Source organism: Mesoplodon bidens (genome assembly GCF_964165515.1).
Source record: "Mesoplodon bidens genome assembly, chromosome: 11".
In the NCBI taxonomy this organism is placed as follows: domain Eukaryota; kingdom Metazoa; phylum Chordata; class Mammalia; order Artiodactyla; family Ziphiidae; genus Mesoplodon; species Mesoplodon bidens.
Window position 1 is genome coordinate 30,118,483 of NC_138167.1, and position 19,479 is coordinate 30,137,961.

General features: G+C 40.1%; 1 protein-coding gene across 1 annotated transcript in view; it reads right to left on the reverse strand.

The window, feature by feature from the left end:
• Nucleotides 1-19,479, reverse strand: part of KCNMB4 (potassium calcium-activated channel subfamily M regulatory beta subunit 4) — a 72,851-nt gene that overhangs the window by 30,494 nt on the left and 22,878 nt on the right. Inside the window, exon 2 of the mRNA XM_081249808.1 lies at nt 12,447-12,574. Within this exon, the coding sequence (XP_081105934.1) occupies nt 12,447-12,574 (128 nt within the window). The remainder of the gene's footprint in view (nt 1-12,446; nt 12,575-19,479) is intronic.

Sequence of the window (19,479 nt, forward strand, 5' to 3'; positions counted from 1 at the left end):
GAAAGACAAGATCCAGCCTCATCCACCACAACACAGGCACCAGTCCCCTCCACCAGGAAGCCTACACAACCCACTGAACCGACCATACCCACTGGGGGCAGACACTAAAAACAACAGGAACTATGAATGTGCAGCCTGCAAAAAGGAGACCCCAAACACAGTAAGTTAAGCAAAATGAGAAGACAGAAAAATACATAGCAGATGAAGGAGCAAGGTAAAAACTCACCAGGCCAAACAAATGAAGAGGAAATAGGCAGTCTACCTGAAAAAGAATTCAGAGTAATGATAGTAAAGATGATCCAAAATCTTGGAAATAGAATGGAGAAAATACAAGAAATGTTTAACAAGGACCTAAAAGAACTAAAGAGCAAGCATACAATGATGAACAACACAACAGATGAAATTAAAAATTCTCTAGAAGGAATCAATAGCAGAATAACTGAGACAGAAGAACAGATAAGTGACCTGGAAGATAAAACTGTGGAAATAACTACCACAGAGCAGAATAAAGAAAAAAGAATGAAAGGAATTGAGGACAGTCTCAGAGGCCTCTGGGACAACATTAAATGCATCAACATTCGAATTATAGGGGTCCCAGAAGGAGAAGAGAAAAAGAAAGGGACTAAGAAAATATTTGAAGAGATTATAGTGGAAAACTTCCCTAACATGGGGAAAGTCCAGGAAGCACACAGAGTCCCATACAGGATAAATCCAAGGAGAAACACGTCAAGACACATATTACTCAAACTATCAAAAATTAAATACAAAGAAAAAATATTGAAAGTAGCAAGGGAAAAGCAACAAATAACATACAAGGGAATCCCCTTGTAAGGTTAACAGCTGATCTTTCAGCAGAAACTCTGCAAGCCAGAAGGGAGTGGCAGGACATATTTAAAGTGATGAAAGGGAAAAACCTACAACCAAGATTGCTCTACCCAGCAAGGATCTCATTCAGATTTGACGGAGAAATTAAAACCTTTACAGACAAGCAAAAGCTAAGAGAATTCAGCACAAGCAAACCAGCTTTACAACAAATGCTAAAGGAACTTCTCTAGGCAGGAGACACAAGAGAAGGAAAAGACCTACAATAACAAGCCCAAAACAATTAAGAAAATGGTAATAGGAACATACAAATTGATAATTACCTTAAATGTAAATGGATTAAATGCTCCAAACAAAAGACATAGACTGCCTGAACGGACATATAAACAAGACCCGTGTATATGCTGTCTACAAGAGACCCACTTCAGACCTAGGGACACATACAGACTGAAAGTGAGGGGATGGAAAAGATATTCCATGCAAATGGAAATCAAAAGAAAGCTGGAGTAGTAATTCTCATATCAGACAAAATAGACTTTAAAATAAAGACTATTACAAGAGACAAAGGAGGACACTACATAATGATCAAGGGATCAATCCAAGAAGAAGATATAACAATTGTAAATACTTATGCACCCAACAGACGAGCACCTCAATACATAAGGCAAATATTAACAGCCATAAGGGGAAATCGACAGCACCACAATCATAGTAGGGGACTTTAACACCCCACTTTCACCAATGTATAGATCAACCAAAATGAAAGTAAATAAGGAAACACAAGCTTTAAATGACACATTAAACAAGATGGATTTAATTGATATTTATAGGACATTTATCATGGAACATTCTCCAGGATAGATCATATCTTGGGTCACAAATCAAGCCTTGGTAAATTTAAGAAAATTGAAATCGTATCAAGTATCTTTTCCGACCACAATGCTATGAGACTAGATATCAATTACAGGAAAAAAACTGTAAAAAATACAAACACATGGAGGCTAAACAATACACTACTAAATAACCAAGAGGTCACTGAAGAAATCAAAGAGGAAATCAAAAAATACCTGGAAACAAATGACAATGAAAACACGATGACCCAAAACCTATGGGATGCAGCAAAAGCAGCTCTAAGAGGGAAGTTTATAGCAATACAATCCTACCTCAAGAAGCAAGAAACATCTCAAATAAACAACCTAACATTACACCTAAAGCAATAAGAGAAAGAAGAACAAAAAACCCCAAAGTTAGCAGAAGGAAAGAAATCATAAAGATAAGAAATAAATGAAAAAGAAATGAAGGAAACGATAGCAAAGATCAATAAAACTAAAAGCTGGTTCTTTGAGAAGATAAACAAAATTGATAAACCATTAGCCAGACTCATCAAGAAAAAAGGGAGAACACTCAAATCAATAGAATTAGAAATGAAAAAGGAGAAGAAACAACTGACACTGCAGAAATACAAAAGATCATGAGAGATTAGTACAAGCAACTCTATGCCAATAAAATGGACAACCTGGAAGAAATGGACAAATTCTTAGAAATGCACAACCTGCCAAGACTGAATCAGGAAGAAATAGAAAATATGAACAGACCAATCACAAGCACTGAAATTGAAACTGTGATGAAAAATCTTACAACAAACAAAAGCCCAGGACCAGATGGCTTAACAGGCAAATTCTATCAAACATTTAGAGAAGAGCTAACACCTATCCTTCTCAAACTCTTCCAAAATATAGCAGAGGGAGGAACACTCCCAAACTCATTCTACGAGGCCACCATCACCTTGATACCAAAACCAGACAAAGATGTCACAAAGAAAGAAAACTACAGGCCAATATCACTGATGAACATAGATGCAAAAATCCTCAACAAAATACTAGCAAACAGAATCCCACAGCACATTAAAAGGATCATACCCCATGATCAAGTGGGGTTTACCCCAGGAATGCAAGGAGTTTTCAATATATGCAAATCAATCAATGTGATACACCACATTAACAAATTGAAGGAGAAAAACCATATGATCATCTCAATAGATGCAGAAAAAGCTTTTGACAAAATTCAACACCCATTTATGATAAAAAAAACTCTCCAGAAAGTAGGCATAGAGGGAACTTACCTCAACATAATAAAGGCCATATATGACAAACCCACAGCCAACATCAATCTCAATGGTGAAAAACTGAAACCATTTCCACTAAGATCAGGAACAAGACAAAGTTGCCCACACTCACCCTTATTATTCAACATAGTTTTGGAAGCTTTAGCCACAGCAATCAGAGAAGAAAAAGAAATAATAGGAATACAAATTGGAAAAGAAGAAGTAAAACTGTCACTCTTTGCAGATGACATGATACTATACATAGAGAATCCTAAAGATGCTACCAGAAAACTACTAGAGCTAATCAGTGAATTTGGTAAAGTAGCAGATACAAAATTAATGCACAGAAATCTCTTGCATTCCTATACACTAATGATGAAAAATCTGAAACAGAAATTAAGGAAACACTCCCATTTACCATTGCAATAAAAAGAATAAAATATCTAGGAATAAACCTACCTAAGGAGACAAAAGACCTGCATGCAGAAAACTATTAAGACCTTGATGAAAGAAATTAAAGATGATACAAACAGATGGAGAGATATACCATGTTCTTGGATTGGAAGAATCAAGATTGTGAAAATGACTATACTACCGAAAGCAATCTACAGATTCCGTGCAATCCCTATCAAACCACCACTGGCATTTTTCACAGAACTAGAACAAAAAATTTCACAATTTGTATGGAAACACAAAAGACCCCGAATAGCCAAGGCAATCTTGAGAAAGAAAAACGGAGCTGGAGGAATCAGGCTCCCTGATTTCAGACTATACTACAAAAGTACAGGAATCCAAACAGTATGGTATTGGCAGAAAAACAGAAATACAGATTAATGGAACAGGATAGAAAGCCCAGAGATAAACCCATGCACATATGGTCACCCTATCTTTGATAAAGGAGGCAAGAATATACAATGGAGAAAAGACAACCTCTTCAATAAGTGGTGCTGGGAAAACGGGACAGCTACATGGAAAAGAATGAAATTAGAACACTCCCTAACACCATACACAAAAATAAACTCAAAATGGATTAAAGACCTAAATGTAAGGCCAGACACTATAAAACTCATAGAGGAAAACATAGGCAGAACACTCTATGACATAAATCACAGCAAGATCCTTTTTGACCCATCTCCTAGAGAAATGGAAATAAAAACAAAAATAAACAAAGGGGACCCAATGAAACTTAAAAGCTTTTGCACAGCAAAGGAAAACATAAGGCAAAAAGACAACCCTTAGAATGGGAGGAAATATTTGCAAAAGGAGCAACTGACAAAGGATTAATCTCCAAAATATACAAGCCACTCAAGCAGCTGAATATCAAGAAAACAAACAACCCAATCCAAAAATGGGTAGAACACCTATATAGACATTTTTCCAAAGAAGAAATACAGATTGCCAACAAACACATGAAAGGATGCTCAACATCATTAATTATTAGAGAATTGCAAATCAAAACTACAATGAGGTATTACCTCACACCGTTCAGAATGGCCATCATCAAAAAATCTACAAACAATAAATGCTGGAGAGGGTGTGGAGAAAAAGGAACCCTCCTACACTGTTGGTGGGAATGTAAATTGATACAGCCACTATGGAGAGCAGTATGGAGGTTCCTTAAAAAACTAAAAACAGAACTACCATATGACCCAGCAATCCCACTACTGGGCATATACCCTGAGAAAACCATAATTCAAAAAGAGACATGTACCACAATGTTCATTGCAGCATTATTTACAATAGCCAGGACATGGAAGCAACCTAAGTGTCCACTGACAGATGAATGGATAAAGAAGATGTGGCACATATATACAATGGGATATTACTCAGCCATAAAAAGAAACGAAATTGAGTTATTTGTAGTGAGGTGGATGGACATAGAGTCTGTCATACAGAGTGAAGTAAGTCAGAAAGAGAAAAACAAATACAGTATGCTAACACATATATATGAAATTAAGAAAAAAAAGAAAAAATGGTTTGATGAACCTAGGGGTAGGACAGAAATAAAGACGCAGACGTAGAGAATGGACTTAAGGATGGGGAGGGGAAGGGTAAGCTGGGACGAAGTGAGAGAGTGGCATGGACATATATATACTACCAAATGTAAAATAGATAGCTAGTGGGAAGGAGCTGCATAGCACAGGGAGATCAGATTGGTGCTTTGTGACTACCTAGAGGGGTGGGATAGGGAGGGTGGGAGGGAGATGCAAGAGGGAAGAGATATGGGGATATATATATATATGTATAGCTGATTCACTTTGTTATACAGTAGAAACTAACACAACAATGTACAGCAATTATACTCCAATAAAGATGTTAAAAAAAAGAGTAATAAAAATAATAATAGCAAAAACTTTTATAGGAATTAGTATGGGTAGGCACATGTCATCTCATTGATAACCTCACAATAACCTTATTATTTCTCCCTCTACAAAGGGAATGGAGGCACAGGTAGGTCAGAGTAACATACCCAAGACTACCCATGCTAGGAAGTGGCTAGTTTCAGCATTCCTTCTAGAACCACCATAGTGTGCTAATTCCTAGAAGTGGGAAAAGGTGAAGGAAGAGGAGACAGGGCAAAGGCATGGATGTGCATGAGAAACACAGAGTAATCTGAGGTGACTGGAGCAGCTGATAGAAAACTGAAAACATTTAAATCAGGCCATGTCACCACTCCCCATCACTGGCTGCTCACTGAGTTTAAGAGATATGTAAACCCTGCCTACTCTCTCCAGAGTCAACACTTACCACTCTCCTTCTCTCTTACAGCTCCTCTGTCACATGGGCCTTTCAGTTCCTAAAACTCACCAACCTCTTTCTTGCCTCAGAACCTTTGCACATGGTGGTGTCTCATTCTGAAATACTGTTCCCCTCACTTTTCACCTAGCTAACTCTTGACCATCTTCTGGTCTCTAACTAATTATGATTTACTCATACAGGCCTTCAAAATTCCCCACCTTGTTATATATAATATCTCATAGCAGCACCGCTGGCTTTTCCTTCATAGCATTTACCCCACTTCGTAATTCTCTGTGTAATGGTATTACGACAGACTGTAAGCTCCATAAAGGCATGGATCACGTCTGGTTTGTTTCTTTTTTTTCACCTGATGGACACATGATTAAACAGCAGAAGTTGCACCTAGAATTGGAAGGGCACAGTCTTTATCCAATGAACAATAAGAAGGCAGAAAAACGTAATCAAGGATCGTGACAAAATCAAATACAGGCTTAAATAAAGTACAACGAAACCTAGTGTAGTGTAGGTGATGGATGAGAGAAAGGCCAAGCCTAAAAGACCAGTTGAGGGTCACTTCAACTATCTAGATGAGAAACAGTGAGGGCCTCAACCAAGGGAATGAATTCAAGACCTCACAGGTGGTGTGACTGGATTGGTTCATTTGACGGGGTGTGTGTGTGTGTGTGTGTAAGCCTGATCTGTGCCCTCTGTGAACTATTATCCACTCAGGACAATAAAATAAAGTATTAAAAAGCAGACCTGTATAGAAAAACACGATGCTCTCCATAAGAGGAAAAGTGCAAAAAATAAAGACCGATCACTCTTCCTTGTCCTTGGATCCAAAGGGAATTAAGGAATGAGTAACCATTTTCCAGGGACACGCCCTCTTCGAGGGGAAGCTGGTGAAGGCAAAGATGAGGGAGGAGAACTGTATAGACAGACTGAGACTACAGAGACACTTTCTAGCAATGGAATGGGGCTTTCAAAACAAACTTGGTGGGTTTCCCTGGTGGCACAGTGGTTGGGAGTCCGCCTGCCGATGCGGGGCACAAGGGTTCGTGCCCCGGTCCGGGAGGGTCCCGCGTACCGCGGAGTGGCTGGGCCCGTGAGCCATGGCCGCTGAGCCTGCGCGTCTGGAGCCTGTGCTCCGCAGCGGGAGAGGCCGCAGCAGTGAGAAGCCCGCGTACCGCAAAAAAAAAAAAAAAACAACTTGGTAAGGGGGCATCACTCAGGTTTTGCTGAGAAAGGATAAGCCAAGAAAAGGCTAAGAAGAGAAAAAAATGGTATAGGGAGGGTAAGTGTGACCTTACCTAAAGTGTGACCTTAGAAAAAAGTGTAAAATAAAAATCTACACATTGTATGGAGATTGTGAGCCTTGAGGTTGAAGGAGAGAACGAGCCGAAAGGTTGTAGAGGAAGATCACGAATGGAGGCAGCCCGGGACAGCTTCCACTGAGCCCTGGGCGTGAGGTCACCCAGCAGCACCTCCTTGGTGCTCCTTGTCCTTCTTGGGTGCAGAAGGAGGGAGCGACTGCATGGGGACTGTCCTGCCGTGGCAGGCATGGCTGCTGGTGGCTGCTCTGGCCACCGCAGATTCTATTCCTGAGTATATCTCACCTAAATAAGGCTTCAACAATGGAAAGCTAAGACTTCAATCATCTTTGTCTTAGATTTTTAAAATAACACCCTTTTCTTGAAAATGGAAACTTCTTGGTACCTCTTCTCCCTAATTTCCCGAATTCGAGTGAAATCTAAAGGTTACTTTAAATATAAAGTTCATCTGATCAAGAGCATCTGGGAGTCTCTACAGTAAGTCTATTTTTATTTCATACTTAGCAGTAGTAAAAAGTGTACTAAGAGTAGATAGCACCAAGGAGCTGCCATTTTTCACACCTACAACCAGCATTCTTGTTTCCTCTTGCAAATGTCACGGTAAAAGAGCCAAAACTCCAAAGTTCTGTTTTCCCAAAGTCACTTAAAAATTATGTCCTGGGCTTCCCTGATGGTGCAGTGGTTGAGAGTCCGCCTGCCAATGCGGGGGACACGGGTTCGTGCCCCGGTCCGGGAAGATCCCACACGCCGCGGAGTGGCTGGGCCCGTGAGCCATGGCCGCTGAGCCTGCGCGTCTGGAGCCTGTGCTCCGCAACGGGAGAGGCCACAACAGTGAGAGGCCGGCGTATCGCCAAAAAAAAAAAAAAAAATTATGTCTTGAGTGCTTTTGAGTTGTGACAGACCACCCTCACTTCTATCTACACCCCGACAGTCTGAAAATGGGACTGCCAGATGATGGATAAGGAATGGGTATCCGTTCTGAAGGAGGAATGGGGGGCTTAAATGTACTGCTACTAAAGTTAATACAATTGATACATCATGCAGGGTGAGCTCTTTTCAGGGAGTTCTCACTATTCCAGGGAATGGTCCTGCTTGGTTGGGCTCTGAAGGTAGTCAGAGTTCACGCCCTAACAGGAGGCCAAATGGGGTTGCTAGCCTTTAGAAAACTCGGTGCCTGAGTGGGGAGTGAGGGGAAGTTAAGAAGATGTCCAGCAGCTGGGCAGGACAGCCCGTGGGAGGGGGCTTCTGTCTGCTTCCACCTGCAAGCTAAGGTCACGGATGCTCGGAACCCAGCTTCTGGTCCAGCACTTGGAAGCTTAAAGGCTCACCTGGTTCAGACAGTGGTGGGTTCAGTATCAAACTGTCTTGACTGCTGGTGCCTATTTCCTGTTGCTGTGTTCCCACCTCACAGAAAAACATATCCCCACTTAGCCTTTTTATTTCATCTTATCTTGTTTTCTTCAGGGCGTGTTCCCTTTTTGCCTTATTTACCATCTGCAGTCAATGTTTCCTTCTTCCTCAGCAGTTTTAGTCCATACCTGTCTCATTTCTCTGTATCCATTCCTGTTTCCCTCTCGGTTACTCATCTCCTCCCCCAAAGTCTTTTTCCAGTCATGGCAAACTTCTTGAAAAAGGAGTCTGCACTTTGTAAAGCCTTCACAGTCTCACCTCAGGCTAATACAAAATGATTTCAAACCCTGTGCTTTAAGACAGTACCTAAACCGTGTTCACAAAGATCACTCACACGCTCCTAATTGCCACAGCTGATGACTTCCCAGTAGTCTGTCTTGATTACCCCTTTCCCCTTAAAACATTCCCCCTTCCAAGTCTTTTCACTTTCCTCTCCACATCTGGCCACTCTTTCTCCATCTCTTCCCCTCATACCGTCAACACAGAGGATCCCACGATTCTGTCAGCATTTCTCCCCTCACTCCAGTATGCACTCTTTCTCCTTGCTTCAGCTCCAGCTTGTGTGCCAGTGATTCCCAGACTCGTATAACACTCACCCTGACCTCTTGCTCCTGAACTAAAAGTCTGTACTTCTACGTCTTTCTTTTGGATATCTTACGAGACCCCCAAATTCAACAGTCGGAGCTAGACTCTCCTCATGCTCAGTCAAATGTGGTACCTGCCTTTTGCTCATCACGTGGTCATCAAGTTCTGGTGATTGTAATTGCAAATGTCTTTCTGATGTACCCCTCTGTGAGCTACTTCCATTACCTCTACTCTCGTCTAGGCCCTCAAACTGCTTTAACGGGACAAGAAGATGGTTAATAGAAGGAGCTTTGGGAATCAGACTAGCTGGATGCTGGGTTTTTTCACTTAAAGACTTCAGATGGAGTCTTTAAGACTCAGTTTTCTCACTTGTCAAGTGGGGCCAGAATTTAGAACTATTATAAGAAATTTGGTGATCTAACCAAAATGTTATTCACAATGGTTGGCCCATGGTAGCCACTCAAAAATGTTATGTTTTTCACTCAGTACTCTCCTTACTTCCTCCCGTCTCTGAGCTGGAGCTCCTGCCTTTAACCCATCTCCCCTCTCCACACATTCAACTCTCACATCAATTACTTTCTAAATCAGAGATCTACTCATGTCAGTCTTTGATTCAAAAAAAAAAAAAACTTTTCACAAATTTTCATTGCCCATATGACAAAGACCATGTCCTTAGTTTGGCATTTTTGACCCTTTAGAAATCTAACCCCAAGCTACCTTTCCAGCTTACAGATTCACCACTCCTTATTATATAAACTATTACCTAACTTACCTTACATTGTCAAGCTTGGTTTCTTTATCGCAGTCACCCTATCTTCAAGGTCTTCCTCCCTTTCATCTCTAGCTGATGAAGTCATACTTATATTTGCATAAACATCTGTTTCCCCCAATAAAGTCTAATTCCTTGGAAGCAAAGAACCTGCCTTATTATTCTGACACATTGCATTCATTGATACATTCATTCACCAAACATTTTTAAACTGAGAACCAGGCACTGTGCGAAGTGCTAGGGATCCAAAGCCAAAGAAGATATAGCCCACACCATTAACCAGTAGACAGTCTGGTTGGGAAGATGGGCATACAAACAATTCCAGTAGAGGGTGACAGGTGAGAGGATAGAGCAGTGGCTCTCGATCCTGGTCATATATTAGAATCCCTGGAATCAATTTTTTAATCAATTTAAAAGAATGATAATGCCTAGGTTCAACCACCAAAAATTCTAATTTAATTGGTCTGTGATGCGTTTTTTGAAAAGCTCTTCTGGTATAGTTACGATAGTGAGGGTTGCAAACCTCTGAGAAAGAGCTCTATACACAACATGGGAGATATACCTTATAGCTGGCACCTTTGGTTGTTCCACAAATTCTGCCCCCTTCTGTACAACCTTCCTTCACATGATTTAGGAGACATTGCCTTATCCCCATCTCAGAGGTAGATTCTAATTGCTCTTTCTTGTGACTAGGTGTAGGCAAGGACACCTGAGGGGAGGCTGGCTGTGGGAAGCTGGGAAATGGTTTCCTAATCTTAAGAAAAATATACCGGAGAGATAGGTTTCTTTCTGCCTTTGGACACTGCTGTGCCTGGCTGTGACATCTGGAACCACAGCAACCATACTGTATCCATGAGGGGAGCCACCAGGAGGTAAAACTGAGATCTAGAAAGGAGCAGCATTCTTGATGACACTGTCAACTCATTGTATCAAACTACCCTGCTATCAGCCCACCTGTGCATTTTTGGATGTGTGAAGTAATAAATTTCCTAATTGTTTATGCTATTTTGAGTCAGTTTTCTGTTGATTTGCAGCAGATGGTATCCTAACTGATATACAAGTAAACCAAGCTTGAAGATCAAGGAAAGCAGTCCAGAGAAGGTGATAATCAGAGGAGAGTCTTCAGCAAGGCAGTCAAAGAAGCAGAAGCAAATAAATAGGGATGGATAGTTCCCTATAGTTCAGAATGGCTACCGCAAATAATATGAGTATGGAGATGAGTATGGAGAGGAGGGAGTCTGGGGCAAGAACTTGAGGAGGCCTGTATGCTGTGAACTAGATTAAATATGGCCACAAAACCGTTGCCACTTCTTCTATCAAGAAGCAGAGTCTATTTCAAAACCCCATGAATCTGGCTGGCTTCATGACTTGCTTCGACCAATAGAACATGTCAAAAGGGATGTGACGTGAGTTCCAGAGCCAAGGCCTGGCTCTCTTTAAACGCTGTCCTGAGGCTGCCATATTGGAAGGAAGGCAATCTAGCCTGCAGGCAGATGAGAGGCCAGGTGGAGAACGGAGGTGCCTCAGCTGAGCCAGCACCAAGTGCTGGGCATGTGAGGGAGGGTCCATGCCACCGTGGACCATGCGGCTAGTCCAGCCATCATGTGAAGAACCAGCAGATGAACTTCCCAGCCAACCCACAGGATCTAAGAAATAATAAATCACCGTCGCAATAGGCCACTAAATTTGGGGTGGCTTGTTACACAACAACAGATACCTGATACGTAGGCCATGCCAAGATGTTTGGACTTTACTCTGAAAACTGTGAGGAGTAACCTGATCAGACTCATGTTTTAGAAAGATCGCCTTGGCAGCAATGTGGAGAATGTCTTGGAGGGGGGTGCAGGGCAGAGGTAGAGGACTGGTTAGAAGACTATTGTGTTAATAGGGCCGAGAAATAATATGAATCTGAACTAAAACAGTGGCAGAGGGAAGGCAGAGAAGAGTTAATATAGGGGTAAAATCAACAGGATGGTGAATACAGGTTATAGAGTGTAAAGGAGAAAATGAGTTAAGAATTACTCAAAGTTTCTGGACTCTGCAAACGAGGGGACGATAGTGCCATTCACTAAGAGAGGGAACTATGGGAGGAAGAGAAAGTCTGACCTAACTTTGGAACACCCAAGTGGAGATGTACAGCAAGGAGTTGAGAATACTCAATACGCAGTAAATGTTTGATGAACAAATTACTATGGTTAATCTGGTTGGGAACTGAAGTATTCATTGCTATATGGCATAACTTGAGTTCACTCTAAGACAAGTAAAGTTATAAGGGTGTGAACTCATTTTATGGATACTTGGTCAGAACAGAAAGGAAAAAGAAAGATAAGATTTGATGTAGCCCAAAATGCTGATAAATCTGCACATTGTTCAGTTTGTGTGCATTAATGTATAATTCTCAGGGAACATTCCTAGTATACAATGTTCTTACCTAAAGGCACTTTCTTAGTGTATCCAGAGGGTAAACTCTATGATACAGGTTCTCTCTTTTTTTTGGCTGGCAGATTCTTTACATGCCGCCCAACCTGTAGAATAAGAAGGGGCTTCCCTAACTACATGCTAGAAAGAGTTGAGACTATCTCCACGTTGTATATTTTGCCAAATGAGCCCACTCTATGATTTACTAATATAATAAACTACAGAGGCTACAAACAACTTTAATATGCACATGTAAATATTGGCTTACCTTTGAAATTGATTAAAATAGCAAGTAAATGGCTGGGAACCAATCTCATCTTTCCAGTACTGTTGCCAATTCATGACACTTTCCAAGTTCTTCTGATTTTCTCTCTTACAGGGAGGGATATAGGAGCACTAACAAAACAGAACACAGAAAGTAAACCTATTATTCTATAGAATATTGAAATATAGTCCTTTTTAATAGACAGATGGCATTATGCTGATGGTAAATCTAATTCTGACCTACTTAATTTTTAATTTAACCAAATTGAAATTCCGAAACTATATTTCAAGTTTTGAATTTGGTGCAATTACAGAAAGTATTCCGATAACAAAAGTACAGCCAAAAATAACTTTCAGTCAGTACAGTATAAAGATACTTTATAAACAATTAGTTACAATTTATTAGTGAATTTAAAGCGTAATATACTCTGTCTTTGAGGGCCTGCCAATCAACAAAGGGAGGTAACACAAAACTTAATTTTTATCCCCAATCTCTAATAGACCTTGATATTTTCTTCTTCCATTTTTAACTAACAAATCAAGCACATAGCTCTCCACAGATACTGCTCTCAACTGCTGAAACTCCAGTTTTCTTTTCTTATATTTTCTTGGACAACAAAATCAACAGAAAAGTTCCTCTCAAGTATATGACCAATGCATTTTGCTAACTGATGCCTTTTTCTAGCCATGCCTCTGACAAAGTAGTTCTCTCAGAAGGGACTTTATTACTCTAGCAATACAGACTCAGCAGAATTAGAAAATTGCTCTTAACCTTAGATGTTAAAATTAACCCTTAGCATTCTAATCCATTTTCTCCACTTCAGTCTTTCATCATGATGATGATCAAGATGAAGATGATGTCAGCTTACAGTTGTTGAGTGTTTTATGCAAGATACTGTAATAAGTGCTTAACAGGCCTGACTTCCTGTACTTCCTACAACAATCCTCTGCTGATGCTCATCCTACAGATGAGGAAACTGAGATTTCTGTCAGCTCTACAGCTAGAACTAGAGTCTGGTGATTCATCACATTTTACTCTCAGATGTTTTTACAAAGGTGTTCAGTATTAAGAAGCAGGGAAAAATCCATTAGCTCTAGAGTATAATTTGAGTTGCATTATTATAGAGCATATAATTTGTCAATGCCTTATCACTATTTTCTAGTAAAATACAAACTTTTTGTACGATGTATAAAGCTCTCCATGAGGTCCCTGCCCTGTCCTCGTCCTCACTTGAGCCTGGGATGCAGACGTACAGAAGCACTTGCTCCCAAATCTGCCACATGGAATCACACAGTATCGTACTTGTCTGTTTTATGTCAGCCTCTCCAATTTGTTGGCAAGTTAGGACAAGGGTTATTTTTTTCTCTTCTGTCTTTAAACTTAGGACTATACCTGATAACAGTGAAGTTTCAAAAATGTTGGTAAAATTAATTAATAATAACACACTTAGATACATCTTATTCAAGATGGTGAAGCTATTTTCACAGTGGTTAAACCTTTTAAAAATATATATAAACATTTTAAATTTTGGTAAATTTGTTTATTTTTGTTATATGTAACAAATTCACAACATATTATGCAAATATCATCTCAATGCTTGAATCACTGCACAGTTATCTTCTGCATATATAGTTTCACTTCTACTAATAACAATAGTATAAAGCTAAAAAGTTCTGTGAAATTATGAATTCTGAGTTCTTCAAAGCAATAGTTGGGCTTAGAAACAATGGAGACCGTTAGATAGGGCTCCAGTCCTATTATTTGTTACATGTTTAGACTGAGTAAATCACTTTCTTTTTCTGGATTTCATTTTTTCTAATCTGTTAAATCCCCAAAATAATTTCGATCTCTACATCTCTATGATTCTCTTCTTGGAGATACAAGCAAGAAAGGACCCAGCAGAAGGCAGGACTACAAACACCGTTGCAGTGTTTTTCCTGAAAGAGATCCTGCCCACTGGGGAGATGGCTGGGAAGCTTGATGAAGCCACCATTCCAGCCAGCAAGAAGGACAAGTGTGGCAGGTCTTTACTTGGGGACCTGTATTTTGCATTAGGAAAATGTTCATAAGGGGCCTCTGATTTTCCTATTGTTTATTTCCTATAATGTGCTGGACATTTCCTTTCCTTCTGTTAAAAATTCTTTTTCTGGGGCTTTCCTGGTGGTGCAGTGGTTGAGAATCTGCCTGCTAATGCAGGGGACACGGGTTCGAGCCCTGGTCTGGGAGGATTCCACATGCCACGGAGCAACTAGGCCCATGAGCCACAACTACTGAGCCTGCGTGTCTGGAGCCTGTGCTCCGCAACAAGAGAGCTTGCGATAGTGAGAGGCCCGCACACCGCGATGAAGAGTGGCCCCCGCTTGCCACAACTGGAGAAAGCCCTCGCACAGAAACGAAGACCCAGCACAGCCCAAAATAAATAAATAAATTAATTAATTAAAAAAAAATTATTTTTCTATATCATGGTCAACTAGTTTGTAAAGTGAGAGTAGGCACCAAATGACTGTGCTCTTTGTAGAAAGGAGAAATTTCTAGATTTGGAGGCAGAAGCCGTGAGATATGAAGCCCAAAAAATTCATCAGAGCTATTTTTGCAACGGGCATACTCAACACAAGAGGTATACTAGACATTTTAGGGAATAACAACGAATAACCAAATGTAAAGGAGGTTTTACAATTTTGCAAGTTAACTCAGCCTGAATTCTTTACTATTCAGTTTTGGTGGGGGTGGAAGGAAGAAATGGATTTAAAAGAAACGTCTCTACTGAACGACACTCTATGATCTGACCAGGAGACTCCCACCTATGTGTTTCTGAAAAAGTCAAACAAAAACTTTCACTGAGTGTGTAAAATTTTGTATTAGGTATGTTGTGATTTTATGTGGGATAAAAGAAATGTTTCCTGCCTTTAGGAAACTTTGAGCTGGTATGGATGGATTTTTGGAAGCACAGTACTCTTTCACGTTGGGGAAAATAACCTGTGATCAAAATTCAAGTATTTTTTCCATGGACTGCATTCTTTCCAAAGAGTATCATAGATTAAATAATGAGCTTACAGTACTCCAGCAACTTCTAAAGCTCACATCGTTTTGAAAGGAAAATTGTTAAAAGGCTAAACTTTAGGCTCTTAAAAATCATTACTGTTTATTTTGTTATACCATGATTGTCCGTTTAGTCGGTCTTTAAAATTGCTGTGAAGCCTAACTCAGATCCTCCCTAGATTCCTTCTCAATTTTACTTAGTGGATCAGTGTAGATTGTTAGAATTTTAAAATAAGCTATAAATGAAAATTCAAAGCAGCGTTCTAGAAAAAAGAATTCGAAAATCAGTCATAGAAACCTTCCTTTCTAAGTTGTTCAAGTCTGATGGTTTTCCATGCACCAAAATGCTCCTTCATGAATCTCTCTCCTTTGGGGGAGGGGCACAAATAACAATGTATGTCATATCATCACATCATCATCATCATTACTATCATCACTTGGCTAACATTTATTCACTATATGTCAAGCGTCTCATTAATCCAAATCTCATTTAATTCAAATGAGCAAATATTATAATCACCCCCTTTTTACAGATGAGGAAACTGAGGGACAGAGGGGTTTAAGAAATTTTCCTTCGGTTACAATGGCAAATGGAATAGCTGGGATTCCAACTTCAGGATTCTTAAACCACTACACCACACTACCTCCCTTTAGGGCATCCCAGTTTTCTCTCTTTGGAGCCCCCTGGTTTGGAGGTAAGGGAGGTGTCCCGACTTCTGCACCCCTCTCTTGGAGAAATAGTATAACGTTTCTTTGGGAATGGAATTGGTGTAGTTTTCCTGAGGACTGGTGGGCTGAGGCCATCTGTTGCAGCCCTTTGTTTTTCCAATATACTCCCAGAGAAATGCACTGTTAAGTCCTTGCTTGTTCCCTTCTGTCTCAATTTGGCTTCAGGGTTGGTTTTTGGTGCCACAGATGTAATTTCACTTAGGTGAATTTATAGACACAATGTGTTTGGTCATGGAGGACAATGAGCATTCCCTTGGCGAAACTTTTTCATACAGTTCTGACCTTTCTTTTTTTTCATTTGCAAAGGCAGCATTTCCCAACTTCTAATATCATTATCGCCCAAATAACCTTCACTAGAGGCTGTGTCATTTGCTGCCTAAACTTGCATGAAATCACTTTCTTTAAAAAGTCAGGAGAAAAAGAAGCATGTGAAAAAATATGTTTAGTGCCTACCTTTTAGAAAGAAAATTTGACTTTTGCATTCATGAAGGAAGTTGAGGGGATCCAGTGGGCTATTCTGAGTATATTAACATAAAGACTTCCAGTGAGTTTATTAAAGGAAAAACTATCATCACTTGATGTGGAATATTTGATTACATATGTATTATCACTTATTTTCCATTATCTCATTTTAGGGTTTATCAAGATTTGTAACAGTATTCTTTTTCAGCCTACCACAATGAATTTACATTTTAATAGAACACTACTTGAGTGGGTTCTTTGTGATGTGTCTTGAGGATTGCATTTCAATCATGTGGGCAGAGTAGGCAAAATTCACTTTCTTCCTTTACTGAGTCATTTTAAAAAACCATTGCACAAGACACGTGGCCTATTTAAACACTGGGGGCCAGATTCTATGATAGGCATTACCTAAGAAAGAGAAATGAAGAAACTTTTTGGTTCCAGTTTCTTTCTTGACTTGACTTGGTTAGGGAGGGTAGTATTGAAAGATATAATACTGGAATGGGTTTAGTGGATTCGATACTTTCCAAAGTAAATTATTGGTTAGAAAATGAATTCTTTTCTTTCTTTTTTTTTTTTTGGACCAGCATTGGCCCTGTAATTAACTAGATAATTGGTTCCACTTATAGAAAATGAATTCTTAAAACATTATATACTGGAACACAGGATTGATTGTATTTTATACCATAATCCTCCATTTTCTGAAATCCTGTAAGACATCTCTGTGTCAGCTATGATTTATAATATTAGTGACATTTCTGACAATATAAACATATAATCAGAAAAGCACTAAAAAAAGAAAAAGAAAAAAGGGGAGTACCCTGGTGGTCTAGTGGTTAGGATTTGGCAATTTCACTGCCAGGGCCCGGGTTTAATCCCTGGTTGGGGAACTAAGATCCTGCAAGCCGCACAGCCAAAAAGAAAGAAAAAGAGAAAAGCACTGTGGAATAAAAAGTATAACTGAATCATTTATAAACCACACACTATTTCACATGCCTCATGACTTCATTAATTGTGTGCAAACATGCATGCGCGCACACACACACATGCATTCCTTATGAATGTAGGTTAATTGAACAAACATGAAATTATATGTCGGCTAAAAAATTCTAGGGCAGTTGGTTCCAGAATGTACACCCATATCTGAAAGCTAAATGGAAATACTCTTATGGAAGAATTTGAAGGTCAAATACATGGCTTAGAAAATGTGAAAAGTAAGGCTAACTAAGAATAGGAGATGCTAAATTAGCTCTTCAGAGAGCAGGCTGGGCAGGTACAGAGAGGTGCCCAGCCTAAAACAGTGTTCATCAAAGTATGGTCCACAGACCACTGACTGTGTCAAAAAGACCCACCCTCCTGAGACTGATTCAGTAGGACTAGGAACCTGCATTTATTTATTTATGGCTATGCTGGCTCTCCGTTACTGCGCGTGGGCTTTCTCTAGTTGTGGCGAGCAGGGGCTACTCTTCGTTGAGGTTCACGGGCTTCTCATTGCAGTGGCTTCTCTGGTTGCAGGGCATGGGCTCTAGGCACACGGGCTTCAGTAGTTGTGGTACGTGGGCTCAGTAGTTGTGGCTCATGGGCTCTAGAGAGCAGGCTCAGTAGTTGTGGCACACAGGCTTAGCTGCTCCGCAGCATGTGGGATCTTCCCGGACCAGGGCTCGAACCCATGTCCCCTGCACTGGCAGGCGGATTCTTAACCACTGCGCCACCAGGGAAGCCCCAATAAAGCATTCTCGATTGCTGAGTACAGGATACAAAGATTAGATGTTACTCCCGACCCCTCTTCTTCCTCCCCTCCCAGGAGCATGTAGCGCAGTAATAGTAGCATATGCACAAAGTGCTTTGTGACTGCAAAAGAGGAAGCAAACATTTTGGCTTCAGGAGGGTAGGGGTGGAATAAGAGAAGGCTTCACAAAAGAGGTGTCATGATTGTGTCTTTAAGGCTGAACAGGACTTTGCTTCTCAGAGAATGGGTTGGGAAGGTGACAGTCCAAGAATAAATGGAATGTGATGGATGTTCCAGAAAGACTGAATCATCTAATGTGCTTGAAGGAGAGGGGCATGGGAGATGGCATTGGAAAATGCCCAAATTATCTGAACTACTACTCATGAAGAATTGTTCCTCTGTCCTTGCATGCTCCTGTGAAAAGCTGCTCAATACCTCCAGCAGAGTATTCCCACCCACCCCCAACGCTCCTTTAGTTAGAATGTATTACTATGTGTTGGTATTACATCTGCACTTTTGTAATGTAACATTATTCATTTAACTTCTGGATTCAAGTAGACTGCTAAAGTTGGTGATATTATTAAAACTGAGAAAAGTTTGGAACAACATTCCACTTTCAAGAGAAAGTAGTTCATTCAGCTCTAGAGTTGGAAAATAAAAATACAGTGTCTTTGCCAAAAATAGAGGTCTAATCTAAATAGAAGTCAGACCAAAACTAGAAGTTTTAATCTGGAAGAAGCTCAATAGTTATTAAGCATGGCAGTACATGTAAAAATTTGTTCAATGGCTTATGATGAAAATTTAAAATCCTTGAGGAGATGGCCAATCTTCTTACAACCACACAGAACACAGAAATGAAACAAAACATCTTAAATGTTCATGCATGCCTTCAGATAGGTTCATAATGTGTGTATATGTGTATATATATATTTTTTTAATGAAATATTACAACATCATTTCTGCATGAATGAAACCAGCAAGCCCTGTCCATAGTCCCTAGAACCAGGATTGATAGATGGGGGTGATGAAAAATTGATGTTTCCTATTTGTGGCAGAATGTATTTTCCAAAGATGGCT